Source organism: Strix aluco, chromosome 5 (genome assembly GCF_031877795.1).
Source record: "Strix aluco isolate bStrAlu1 chromosome 5, bStrAlu1.hap1, whole genome shotgun sequence".
Taxonomy (NCBI): Eukaryota; Metazoa; Chordata; class Aves; order Strigiformes; family Strigidae; genus Strix; species Strix aluco.
Genome location: NC_133935.1, coordinates 73189375 through 73203925, shown reverse-complemented (window position 1 = coordinate 73203925; position 14551 = coordinate 73189375). Strand labels below are relative to the sequence as shown.

At 37.2% G+C, this 14551-nt stretch overlaps 1 protein-coding gene across 4 annotated transcripts in view; it reads left to right on the top strand.

The window, feature by feature from the left end:
• The window catches only part of DUS4L (dihydrouridine synthase 4 like), a 39339-nt gene extending 26525 nt beyond the window's left edge, over positions 1–12814 (top strand). For all 4 annotated transcript variants that reach the window (XM_074827794.1, XM_074827791.1, XM_074827793.1 and 1 more), the window contains 3 exons: positions 2467–2578; positions 10278–10378; positions 11813–12814. In XM_074827794.1, coding sequence (XP_074683895.1) covers positions 2467–2578; positions 10278–10378; positions 11813–11851 — 252 coding nt within the window. In that variant the 3' untranslated portion in view covers positions 11852–12814. The remainder of the gene's footprint in view (positions 1–2466; positions 2579–10277; positions 10379–11812) is intronic.
• The last annotated feature ends 1737 nt before the right edge of the window (positions 12815–14551 follow it).

Here is a 14551-nt window from a genome sequence, read left to right as displayed (position 1 = left end):
AACTAAAGTAATCCAAATAAATGAAGTTCTATCTTTCCAGTACAAATTTTATCAAAGTAGTAATATTCTTAAAATATGTCTCTGAATTTAATCATAGCAAAGTAGAGGGAGACACAAATTTTGTTCTTTTTATCCTAAACAGTTGGCTGTTTAGGGCTATAGCAGTCCGGTACGGAAAAGCCTACAACATAGCTGTTCTAAGCAGGATTTGCTTCAGTTCTGAAATGTCTTTTCTAACTTGTAAAATTGGTCTTCTGTATTTATTGTATTTTGTATTCTTGCATTTGTTTTTATGGTGGGTCAGCCTAATATGTTCCTTTAAGGCACTACCGTAGTATTAATGAGGGTATTACCGAAAGTTTCTTACTTAAAAGAACCACCAATGGACTAAAGATATGTTATTTTTATGAGAAGAATGGAGAAGGTTAAGCTATGATCTGTCCGTTGTAGTTCAGTATACAGTTGTATGCAGGAAGGAAAGTTGGCAAAGATAATAAACGTATGAAATCTTTTCTCATAATTGGTTAGTTTGACTTCTGTTGGAAGAGATTGAACCATAAGATAGAGTGCAGATATCCAGGGTATGAAGATTTTACAGTATTCTTCAGTCTGGCATGTTGTTAAAATTCACTGCAGGTGTGTACAGGTTTCCTTTCAGTTTGTCTGGATCAGTGTCTATGGTTACCAGCACTGTATTTTATTTTTTTTTAAATAAATCTTCAAAGAGAACAGACTCTGGACAAAAAGTACTAGAAGGGACGCAAAAAAATCCCAGTTGTCTGAGAGGTGTCATAAAACAAGGATCACTAGAGTGTTTGTTGAGTATTTCACAGGTATTAAATTACTCCAAAATTTGGGGATTTGGTATTTTGTCAAAATGGTCCAGAATCCCTCCCTCAGCCATGGAATTTGTCTCTCTACTGCATACTACTGGTACACTTTTTTTTTCTCTGTCCTGTTGGGATTTGGCCAAAAGTCCTCTTTTTGTTCTGCTTTTGCATTCTCTTAGCAACACATTCTCTTAGCTGCTTGTAAGTGATAGGCAGAAACTGGAATCTGTGTTCCTGTCCGTTCCTATTTGTGTGTTTGATTGCATGGTTTGCAGAAACAGTGGTAGCAACAGGTACAGTCAGCATGCTGTGGCTGGATCTCCACTGTGCTGGAGATGCAAAGTGTTCAGAATTGGTTTATTTTTATAGAGACTTGGGTTCCTCTGTGGCATGGCCCCTGCATTTGTGTTCATTTACAAGCGTGCTTCATTCCACCATCAGAGAGTGGCAAGAGCAATTGCATATAGGGCATTGGCTGTAAGTAGAAATACTGTAAGTTTACTCTAGTGTTCTAGGTGTGTGCCGTCTCCTGTTTAGAGGTTCCATGGAGCACAGGACTTAAGATAAAAGTTTACAGAAATAACTATTTGTATATTAATAGAAAGAGGTGAGCACAAAGTAAAGGAGGCGATCTGTGGCAAATTTAATGAAAAATTTGCTATGGTTTTACTACCAGCATTCAAATGCAGTCTCTGCTCTTTGGTTAAATAGCTTCTGGAAACCTTTCTTCAGCTCTTTGGATTGTTTACCAGTCTTTCTTTCCTTCTTCCTAAAGTAATCTTTCCTCTCTTCTCTCACCTGTGCCCAGTAAGCTCTGATATAACCAGTTCACCTAACAGCTGTTCATCTCAGTTGTTCTACTTTTCTTTTTCCCATTAAGCTTTTACCACTTCTTTTGTCATTTTCATAACAGAGATGATGCTTGTTTGGATAATAGTGGCCATATGAGCAAAGGGTCTAATTAGAGGGTCTAATCCTTAACGTATGATACTTTGTCATCAATAGCAATTGTCTTAATGATAAGATTGTGCATAAGTATAGCAGTGTCAACATTTTCAGAGTACAGGGAGTATACTGCTCTTGTGTCTAGTATTTACAGGGGTCTTCCTGAATCCTTTCCTAGATGTTTTGGGGTTTTTTTGGATTTCAGTGGAAATCTAATTGGGTATTGAGGTATTCTGAAGACTGAAGAAGTAGCTGCAAACCTACAAGGAGAGATTTGTGATGTATTATATGATTTAAATCAGAATAAATTATTAGAACAAGTTGCATATAAACATGTCAGTGTTCTGTCACTTGCAGTCCCAGTGTATGTCTTCTGGGAAAGCCATTTATAACCTAAACAGAAGTTGTGGGCTTGATGCAGAGATACAAAGTACTCTTACACAGCAGATAATGCTATACTACTACAAGTATGCCATTACTATCAGATTAAAACATTGAGCATTTTTCCCCCCTTTTTTTTTTCTTAATTCTGAGGTTTTTTTCTAGAATGACTGAGTATCTGCCTGTGTCATGTTGGCATTTGATAAAACCTGTCACTTTGCAAGATCAAGGCTGGCATTCTCTGGTTGTTTGGCCTTAATGCCAGACTAATGAAAACAAAATTAGTCATAGTAACTGTGGTTTTTAATAGGCCTTGAGTGAAAAAGGAAGCAGTAAAAAGAAACAGTCAGCAGAAGTAACTGATGAAATGTTGAAGAAGGAAGTTGAACATTTGAAAGTAGAGCTACAGAAGACATCGAATGGTACGTATGGGTTAGGACTTCTTTGCAATTAAGAAAAAGATGATTTCAACACTGGATGTCACAAATCTATTCTAGGTATAGCATTAATTAACTTCATCAGTTTACAGAACACTTGGGTTGGAGTTTCTTCACATTTGATTAGGAACTGTAAAAACATGCCGTTGCCATACCCATATTTTAGTAAATGTTTTCATTATGAAAATGTGTATGGTGTCATTTGAACACCTTGGTTAAATTGTAATTGTTAACAAATTGAACTGATACATTTAAGTGGTGTTGACTTGTCTTCGTCAATGACATGACCAGGATCTGGAATCAAGTCCACGTTGCCTGTAGGAATCAGATTGATCTTTCATGTCATACATATCAGATACTCTTCCTGTATAAAATGAGGAAGTATGCAGTTGACATTTTTTCTATAAAGTGGGGTTTCAGTCAGATAGCAGAGAAGTCCTTGACTTTTCTAAAGTATTATAAATTTATGTATCTTCTGCAGCAGAATTGTTAGCTTCTTTTTAAAAAAATCTTTTTTTCTGTCTACAAGGAAATATGCCTTGCAATTTGTAACATAATACTTTTGTTAGCAGCTTCCGTGTTTAAGTTTTAGGTTGTCAAAACTGCTTTCTTGACAACCCAAGTTGAGATGGAAGCAGATTTTACCTGTTTGGTTCTGTCTTCTTGGGATCTGTTGAGGTGTGTCATGCTTATGAACACCTGCTCAGCTGAAAGGAGTGTTTTTAAGATAACACTGCCAGTGACCTTGTAAGCATTAATCAGATATTCAGACTGTAACAAAATACAGATTTTCATGGTACCAGATAGCATGTTGACATCAAAACATAGCCCTGCTTTCATATTGCATGGCACTGCTACAAAGCTGTAAGAATAACAACAGATATTTAATGAATCATTTTTCATTGTCCACTGGGAAGACGAACAAGAACTCTAGAACAGCTGTTTTCAGCTGGGCTTGAAGCAACAAGAATCTTTAAATAGAGAGTCTCATTAATTCACATTCTGAGGCAGTTTTGATTGTGGGTTTTCCTTCTCCTGCTGTTTTCTTAAAGAAAGGGGGGGAAACTGCCTTTGAAGTGACAGGATCAATGAAAAACTTAAATGCATATGTTTTATTTAAACTAACTGGTGGTATGTAACACTAATATTAATGTAAGCTTTTCAGTCAGAAATGCTAGAGAAAGCTAAGGAATAAATAGATTTACCACATGCTGCTTCAGCTGCATTCTCCCGGTGGGCTGTTGTCCGTCCAAAAGATGTATAAATTAAGGCATGCTTGAGTCTTTTGTTAGGGAGGAGGTGGGGCAGAGGGTCTTTCTAAGGAATGAATAGGAAAATATTTACAACCCTTCCCCTGATGCCATCCCCCTCCTTGCCAAAACAGAAAACCCCATGGTTACATTAATTACCATGGTCAGCTAGATGGTGTTAAGGTATGTCTATCTTATTTTTTTGTAAGTTTTCTTACACATTATTTTGAGCAAACTTATAGCCAGAAAGTTTAAAGTACTTGATGATAACTACTTCTGTAGACACAGCTTTCTATGGAGTATTAGAGATTTAATGTGAATCAGATTTACTGTTTTTTTCTTTTTGAAACTTCTGTAACTGAGCAGGTGAATGTTGTGTTTCATGCTTGCGAAGTGTGAGCAATGCATTACACAAAATCAAAGCTGAGATTGAAAAGCTTGTTTTACCTCTTTTTAACAATTTGTTTCATGCCACTGAGCTCACATGACTAAAGTAACCTTTCTTTCGTGTACCCAGAGTCCAATCCCTGAAATTCTGGGGGTATTTGGGGGGAGAAGGGAGTGAAGACTAGTGGGTGTCATCTATTTAATGTAACAAGGCAAAACTAGTATAAAAAGAACTTTGCTGGTTTGGTTTTTGGGGTTTTCTTTTTGTTTGTTTGGGGTTTTTTCAGCTATAGTGTCAATAAGACTCAAAAATTTTGATTTTGTTCTTGTTTGGTTGGGGTTATTGGGGATTTTTGCTGCTTGGAGGAAAAAACAAGTATGTTTTTCATGGAGCAGTTTCAAATATCCATTGCTCTGGTCTGGTTAAGCTACTTATGCATGATGATAGGGTGATATATTACTTTATACTAGGCCATGTGTTGAAAGGTGGGTTAACTAAATAGAGTGGCACCCAGGAGGAGTCCTAAATGTTTAAATAATGCAGTTTAGTATCAAATCAGTGCTCTGACTTCAGGGGAGATGCAAATTTTCTGTAAGGTTTTGATCCAGTATTCACAATTTCTGGCAGAAAAAATACTGTATGTCTCCTCTTTCCAAAGTTCTGACTGAAATTATAGTGTAGACAGTGATTATTGCAGACTTTCAGGAGACTCATCTCTAGTTGTTCAGCTTTCTACCTTTTAGAGGAAACACAGTCTACCCTTTTTTTTTTTTTTTTTTTTTTAATCCACTTAACAGTAAGTAAAATCCTAAATTAAGAAGACATTTTGCCACCTACTGTTCTCTGGGCAGATGAGGAGAATAAATGAAAATACAGAACAAAGAGACTGAGTGGTGAAATTGCTAAAATCTGAGGAAAGGTTGGAAATGCGCGACAAAAGATTTCAGCCAAGTTTCTTTTATTTTTCAGACTTGACTTTACTATCCCCCTTGATGCCCTTTTTTTGTTTTTTGTGGAAGTAAAGGAAAGGAGGCTAGTTCTTCACTACTTTATTGGACACCCACATGCTGGGGCACCCAGCAGTGGGGTTAGCACTTTCAGAGCCTAAATCCATTTTCAGCATACCGGGACGTGTAATAACATGACTGTTTAGAAATCTTCGGAGATGGTATTTTATTGATACACTTTGCATTATGAAAAATGTCTCACTGATACCTAGAAATAAATATACATACTCCTAGGAGCACCCATTGCAGATGTGAGAATGTTACTCCTGCTGCACATCAGACATATTTTTAACAAAATGTTGATTTAGATAATTAAAGGCTCTCAGTATGGCTGCTGGTCTCAGACCTATAGGAATTTTCTGGGAAAAGAAGAGATGCTATGATATTGTTTAATTTTGATAGTTTTGAAATTATCAAAAAAGCTACAAAAAACCAAACTGACTGCAACTGGACATGAGGTCAGAGTCTGAGAGAAGTTTCATAAAGCATCTGTCCTTACAGCAGTCCTTGGGTTGGGGACAGGAACTGAACTTTTGGTGGATTAAGTTTTTTTTCTCGCTCACAGATCCCACACTGTGGAAATGCTGATGTGCTAAATGTCCATTTGTTATTATGGGACCCTTCGGGCAGGAGGGAGACTTCTGCAATGCTGTACTATTTCACCTTCTATCTCAGGTCATTTTTTTTGGTGATAACTGTCCTAGCTGTAAAGGCTACAGCTTCATTTATACAACAGAAATTTATACAGAACAACTAGTATTGATCAAGTCTTGTAGCAGAACGAGACCATTTCTTTGTCTCTGCTATTAGGATTTCACTTGGTGAAGTGTGTACTGACTCACCAGTCATTTGCGTGCTTCTGAACTTTAGTTCAACTTCTTCTGAAAATACTCTCTATTCATGTATTGTTGTCATAGGCATACAGCGGGGCAGGAGGAAATTTTGATGAAACTTTCATGCATCCTTTAATAAGGTTTGTTTTGTGTACAGAATGTCATGAGTGCTCTTTGTTTCATGGTTGCATAGTGTAGGAGACAGTAAGGAAGCAACAATTCATGTGGAAGGCTGGTTTTGAAATAGCTTTTAATTGTTGACTACTGTAGGAAGTATGCATGTACAGATGTAAAACTCTCACTTAAATGCTAAGATTACTAGGTAGTAGAAAGATACAAACAATACAGACATTGGAAATACATTTCATAGAACTGTTGCTGCCAGGCAGAGTTCAGCTCAGCCTTTGTTTTGGAAGGCAGGCTAGTGCCATGTATGAAAACTATATTTGTGTTGAGCTCCACTGAAGCACTCCAGTTTTTAAAAACGAGTAAGTAAAAAAAAAAAAAAACCAAAAAAACACCACAGTAAACTATTAGCTTTCTTTTTTAAGCTGGGAATAGGAGATACAAGTTAAAAGAATTGGTGGTAGTCTCACGTTATTTAGCCAATGACAGAGGGGGGTTTAGAAACAAAATCCATCTTGCTTAAACTTACTTTTTAACGGTGAGATCATAACCTTGGTGAGAGCCATTGCACAATGTCACATGCAACAGGAGTTGAAGGCACTGCATTCAGCAGGCATGGTTTTGTTATACAGTGCTGTTTATACCATCTGAAGACACTGTAACATCCCTTTTGTAACAGAATTTAATTTGAGGTTGCAAAAGGTACTTGGAGCAAATTTGTGTGCAATTTTTTTAAACTTTATCTGACCATTACATCTTAAGAAGAGAATTCAGAATTAGTATGGAATTACTTGACTGGAGGTGTGTTCCCAGCTTTACAGCGTAATTGTTGGCAAACCTCTTGTCCTGTCAGTGCCTAAATGTGAATAGCTCTTTCTCAGCTTGGAGAGAGGGATCTTTCTTAGTCTTAAATTAGTCCAAATCATTTGGGTTTTAGACTTGTATTGTGAGCAATGCTAATTTAAGTTTCAGATCGTTTTCTTAGTAGCAAGCACTGTAAGTCAAGTGATTTAGTCAGACCAGGACTAGCAGCTGTGCAGGGAAATGCCCAAAGGGTCATTGGTTGCCTTTGTTCCTGTTTGGTTTTGTTTTACTGTTCGGTTCTCTGTTCTTGTTGAAATAAGATAATAGAAATGCTACTCCTACTGGGCCGTGGGAGCATCTTCAGAGCAATTCCACTTCTCATCCTGCTTTGACTTTGAGGAAGTAAACTGTCTGTCCTGAAACAGGATACAGACAATGTGGTAAGGGAAGGACAAGTCCTCTACTTCTCCCTGACTGTACATGTTACAATGGTTTATGGACCTCCAGTCACACATTAAGTGTAAAGAGATAAAAGTTTTCCATAAATGTCTTCCATTGATATACTACCGTAAGAATGTTTTGTTGATTTTTTTTTTTTTTTTTTTTTTTTTTCTCCTTTGAAGGGAAGGAATGAAAAGGGATAGCCTATCTCTCACAGTACTGAGGCTGTATTCCAGTTTTGGGACTTACTGACTATTCCTCTCATTAGTTGCATTAACATAGAAGCAGCATTAACATAGAAGCAGCATTTTCACCGCCTGCCTGCTCATGCATTTACTTGGTAGGAACAATCAGCTGTTGGGTTTTGCTTGCTGCCAGTCCAGCTGTTCTGTCTCCTGTGAGGCAAAGTAACAGGCCAGATGGAAGCCAGAAATAATAACTGACTGTATTGTGCGCACAAAGGATCTTCTGTTTTCTGCTGGATCAGTGTTCATATGATACGATCCATATGACAAACAACGTACCTGCACGATCAACTTGGCTGCACTGTAGTATTCACGCAATGGCAAAATAGTTGAGCAGTGATGTATGGACAGTCTCTGTTGCTTGACGAGAAGACATCCAGAGAAGTTGACACACAGGGGAATTCATGTTGTCAAAGATGTGATGCTCCTTTTTATTGTGTGACCCCAACAGGAATGAGTCTGGGTTTGGGGTTTTGTTTTGTCCATGGCCAACACAGGTGGAAAGGACAATCTGTTCTTTGCTTTTTCATCTTCTAGGGTTAGGTGAGGTATTCCTGTCATACATCTGTTTTGGTCAAAACATTGAAACAATGCAGTGGCTTGTTTGCTTTCTTGGTTTGCAGATACTTTTAGATATTTTGTTCATGTTTTAAAGATAAAGTAATTTTTTGGTGCAAGTGAAGTACTGTGCTGCTGCTTGTAAATAGCTAAATAGTATTACATCAATAACATTGAGTTATGACTTATTCAGAAATGAGATATTGTTAATTTTTACTATAACTACGTGTAAGAATGTTTAATCAAAGTCAAAATTCAGCTTTCTAATTGGCAGTTTCTTGAAGAGGCAGAATGGCATATGCATATGTTTTTTTGTTTACAGCTTAAAATTCAGAAGCTTATCAAATTGTCACAAGTTTATTTTAGAGTCATTTCCAAATTTTACTGTTGAATATTTTAAACAGTAGCAAGATCAGAGAAGAGAGTAAGTGCAATGTGGTTTGACTTGTCAGATGTGTGGAAATCATGGTTATGCCAAATACCAAAAGCTTTAGAAAGTGTTTTTTGTATTGATGCTGTGAAGAATGCATTAAAAGATGAAGGGTATCTGTGTGAGAGTATGGAAATGAAAGAAAGGATGTAAAGAGATGTGATGAATTTTTTGATGATGTTGGACTCAATAGACATATGTGCAATTAACTTCAGTAGACCAGAATTTCAGGCTAGATAAAAGTCCTATTACTGGAAAACCACTTGTAGACTTCTAAAGTGAGAATGATTTTGAATCTATACATTCAAATTATTTAATTAAAAGTAGCAGAAATGCTGGGGGAGGGCGTCTTCCTTTTTGCATGTAGGAGAGTGGTCAGATCTCTTGTGTCCTGATGACTGAGGAGCTAGCACCCAAAGAGAAACGTGGTTTAGACCAGAGTGCTTGTAGCTAGGTGCTTAACAAAAAACACATCTAGCTCCTTATCTTTTGAGAACGGGATCTTACAGATGTGTTGCAGTTCCTGAGTGTCTTGGAGGTCTCTGAGAAAGAACAGTCTGTCTCAGGGAGCTCGCAGTCAAAGGATAGATCCACATTTTTGGAACAAGGAAAATTGAAAATGTTTCTTTTTTTATTTATACCATCAAGATTTGTTTTTTAAATATGGCTATGTGAGGCAGCCTCATAGGTCATTAACAACATTTCTCAGTTTTAGCATGAATAAATCAAGTTTTAGGGTATGCCTGTGGTGCTACAGCAGAGAAGTATAAAGATACCTGAGATACCTATAGCAGAGGAATATAAAAATATCTAAATGACCTTACTTGAATGCTTACATAACAAGTCATGGCTTTATGAAACTTTATGCTGATTTACCCTGCATTGTAAATTAGCACCTATGGAGTCCTGGGCTGTTTTGTACTGCAGCACAAATATGCTCTCAGTTTATTACTATTGAGATTGTCAGTAAGTAATAATTACTTTTTCTCATCTTGAAAACCTGTTCACAGTTGTCTATCCTACCACCATCATTTCTGCCTTCTCATCCATGAAGTGATGCTTCTAATGAATTAACTCACGTGTGGTAAAATATATAACAGGCTGAAGAGGAGGGGTCTGTGCTCCTATAATAATGTATTATCTCTTTCTCTTCCCCCCCCCCATTTTATAGACGGCCTCAGTTGCTTTGCTAAAATCTTTCCCAGTGTTCGAGTGCCCTCTTCATTTTAAGAGGGCTGACAGTTTTGGTTTTGAGGTTGTAAAGATTTGTTTTTCTAGAACTGTCTTCTGCAGTGTGACAGAACACTATAGTCCTTGTAACTTGTCACCTCTGTCAACGGTTTATTGGCCTTGCCCTTAGTTTTTTACAGCCCCTTCCTGTTCCTTGTGCTGCTCTTCATGAACACAAGTTACTCTTTCCGACCCTTTCTGTCCCTGTCCTGCACACCTCTTCCTGTGTCCATATGTGATGCTCTGTGTTAAATCTAAGCTTTTTTAGAGGAAGGATTGTGTAGTGCATTGGAGTCCTAGTACATAACTAGGGCTCCAAAGAACTGCAGGAAGACAAATAATAGTTAAAATGCTAATTCTTATATTTTACAGCTCTCCACAAGGCAAATAATGAAGTGATTGCAGTTAAAAAGCAGTCTGAAGGCCTTAAAAGAGAATATGATAATCTGATGAAAGAATATGAGCGGCTTCAGGTAGGTGGTTCTGGATTGCTATATGAGCATGATGATTTGAAATTGTACCAGCCAGATTCTGCTTCTTGAGTATTTATTATGCAAGAGAATTTACCAAAATCTTTAGTATAGCATAAAGTTACAATGTTCAGCACTCCTTAAGCTTCATCACAATAGTAGAATTTTGGTTTTCAAGGACTGGATGGCAAAGCTATTAGCATTTTCTCTTTTGTACTTCAGGTGACAAATCGTTAAACTCAGTTTTGCTGTCACTTGGGAAATAAAATTCAGATAGTCTTGCATGTGATGATCAAACTGAAATCTTGTAAGAAAATGATAGGAGTAGTGTGTGTGTGTGTGTGGTATATACATCATTTATAAGAGTAATTTTATTTTGTTTGCTCTTTAAACACGCTTTTGCAATACTGGATTATAAATGTTGCAATACTGTTGATATGCAAGAACAAAAAAAAAAAAAAACCCACCAACAAAAAACCCAAGAAAACCAACAAACAGCCTAGGCTGAAAACAGGCTACTATAAAAATTCAAACTGAAGTACAAAATAAAAAGAGAAGCATATCAAGCAAAAGCCGAATTAGCTGTTTGATTGGGTTTGCATATGTGCATGACTAGAATACCCATAATATATATGGTAATTATTTCTGGTAGAACTGGGAGCCCTGCCTGTTCTTTAAGTTGTCTGATGGGTATTTGTATGTTCCATGCCTAACGTCTGTCTCAGAATTCAACCAAAATTCAATAAAAATGAAACTTAGCCTGTTTACAAGTAATGGTCTTGGGAGAAAATATATTATTGATGTTAAAATTATGGTGACTTGCTTTTCAGGAAGAGCCGTTTGTTGGTCCTGTATTAACAAAAATTTTTAAAAAGCAAATTTGAGCTGGTTATAATCTTTTTCCTGTACTCTGTGAAGCCGCTTACTGATTCCCAGCCTCACCTTATACTCATACAGAGATTGCTCAACTAATCTCTGTGTTCAGATTAAGACCACCATGCATGTCCTGTCTTTGTTGTGCTTCCCTGTGCAACGAGCCGTAGTAGTCCTGCTGCATTTCTAACAGTCTTGTGGTCTAGAACACATATCCTTACAGTTTTCTGTGTTTACCTTTGAATGGAAAGAACAGAAGGTACTGACCACACAGTGGATGCAGCTCATAAGGATAAATCACAGTTGATAGCAGAAAAAGTTTTTAGCTGAGTTTGCACAGATCACCTGTAGCGTGAGCGGAGTGCAGAAGCAGGCTGCATGGCTGTAACTGTACTAGGATCAGAAGCACACGTGTTATGTGGGGTAGTATTGATGGGACTACAACTTTGAAGGGTGTATAGTGAACAAATTAAATATGACTGCAAGGGGGCAAAATATGGCATCTGGAGTCAAGTTCTGATCTTGCCAAACATGAAAAATTATTTTTAATCTGTCTCTTTTCAGGACAGTTTAAATGAAGCAGAAGACCGTAAGGACCTGTAGGTGCATCTAAGATGGATGGCATTGGTACAGTTGCTGCTTCAGTGTGAAAAGCCTTGTGCTGTTTAGGCTCCTGATGCATATCTGAAACAAAACTTGATTTTTTTGAAAAGCACATGCACTGCAGGTCACTACTCAGATTCCTCTAATATATCTTGGTTGCCAAAATATTCTGTGTTGCAAATAGAATGTTAAGTGGTTTACCCAGTTTACCATCGAGTTTGTCACTGCTCTTGTGAGGAGAAACTCTAAAATCTTTCAATTGCATCTGGAGCAACATGACTTCTCCCAGCTTTTGCCTTCCAGAATGGTAACAGATCATGCACCATTTGCTGTAGCATTTGGGCAAGTTTGTGTATCACACTATATCATAAAAACACAGTTACCTAAACCTCCTTTGCCACATCTGTTTGGAGTCTTCAAAAATTCAGTTACCAGTGGGTTGAAGAAGGCTGAAAGCTTTTGATCAGCCATTCCACTTCAGTGGAAAATTGAATGACAATCAATCTAAGGAAAATAAAGAAAGAAGGAAAACTGCATTTCTAAATCCATCTCACTAGCTTGTGACTTTCACTTAGCCACGTGGATGAGTGTATTTTAACAAATAATATTTTGCATGCCTCTGGTTTATTTTTCTTTAATGTACTGGGTTATTTCAGTTTTCATAACCAAAGTTCTGGGTTGGTTGGTATTAACATTCTGTATTTTTACACTGTTTACATCTGTTTACTCTGTATGTGCCACCTAATTTCTTTTGCCTTGCTAAGTAAAAATTCTTTTTAAATGTAGATAGTTGGGTTTGTTTTGTTTTGTTTTCATGGATACGATACCTCGAATAAATGTGCGCTGTTTTGCATAAGCCCTGTTTGGCATTCAGAAAGTTGTTTTGAGTTTCTCTTTTGTTGGTTCCAGTTTATATTTGAAAGTTGGAGGTGTTGGTTATATTAAAGGGATTGTTTAAGTTCATGAGTTTCTGGGTTTATTTGCATAAATCTCTCCCAATGTAGTATCTCATCAGAGTTAATAGGTATATACACAAAGAACAAAATACACTTCTAACACGGTGATACTTAACTTTTCCTGGAAGTACAGCCTCCTTCAGAGGGGTGGTTTTGATTTGCTCTGGAAATAGGATTTGTTCAGCTTAGAATTTAAACATACTAAGTACTATAAAGCATATTAACATATTAAGTAAGAATGCATATGTTTTCTTAAAAATACTTCATCCTTGCTGAAGTAGTACAGAATGTGTTCTCAGAGATTCTACGACGCTGGAGATTTGTTTATTCATATCAAAACTTTCAGGAGAAGCTACAGATTTTAATACCCACATACATACAGGTTTTGGTGATGTAGTTGAATGCATTTTTTTTTCTCCCCACCCCCTTTCTGAAATACTTAAAATTAGGGTGGAATGTTACTCCAGCCTGATCTAAAGACTGTGGTTGAAAGCCTTAGAGATACAACAGCAAGTGCTGTTTTTAATAGCAGAACTAAAAACACACCTGTTTTTCTTACTTTAAGACCCAGAACAAAAGCAAATATTACTTAATGCTATCTACTCATTAAATTTCAAACACTTCTTTCTATAGTGCAAGTAAATAATTAGGTATATAATTAGCAACTTACAATGAGAGACATCATGTACTGGACTCTTCATCCCTTGAAATTTATCTTAGAAAAAATAACATGGAATAAAAAATGGGTAGTTGTGAATGCACTGATAGTATTAATACTTCTCCTTGAGAAGGAAGTCGGAATGCTTGACGGTAATTTTTGCTGTAGAGCATGACTGAAGTGTGGAGTGCATAGTGGTACGTATTGCTCCCTCAGAAGCCTGGTATTTTTAAATGTGCAACATGCATCGAATATGTGGTACTCGCACACTGCCCTCTGTAATTACATCAGTCACCTCAGCCTAGCAGTTTCCTGCTGGCTGCTTGGAAGATGAGGATCCACTTGTTGAGAGATGGAGGAGACAACAGCTTAAAACAGAACAAACCCTGCATAGCAGGCCACAGAGAATGTTTCCTTAATTAAAAATTAGACTGCTGAAAACCTACAGACTTTCTACTTCACCTTTAGTCATTTCTTCCATCATGTCCATTACGTGTATCACTTCCTCGATTTCCCTGTTGCAGAGTAGAATATGACCATCATCATTTTTCTATTTGTCTGTTCTGGATGGTCACACACATTTGACTGAATTGCACTGTCACATGCTAAGCTTTTTGGAGTTCCAGATTTGTTCAAATAAAAATAATCTTTTGTTACTCAGATTGAAAGTATTTTGTAATATCTGCTTTGTAGAACTGTATTCTTGGAAAGAACATGACCCTTTTGTAAAATTAGAAGTCTAAATATTATATCTGGAAATTCCAGTAGATGGCAAATCTTTCAGAATATTTTGCATTTGCATTGTTTCACAATACTTTATATATGTTCAGAGCCTGTATGAGTCTGGGTTGATCACAGAATCATCAAGGTTGGAAAAGACCTTTGTAGGAGTCTGGGCCGCGCTGGGGGAAAGTTAGTGCAGACAGAAGAATGCAAGGACGAAGACAAGGCCAGCAAAATAAGGCTGGCAAAAACACACAAGACAGCAGATAAGTGAGAAACACCTGTGGTCAGCAAAAGCACACAAGCCTGAGCAAAACAGGGTATGAGATAAGGGAGTTTTGGCAAGTTTTGGGCTTTACGTGC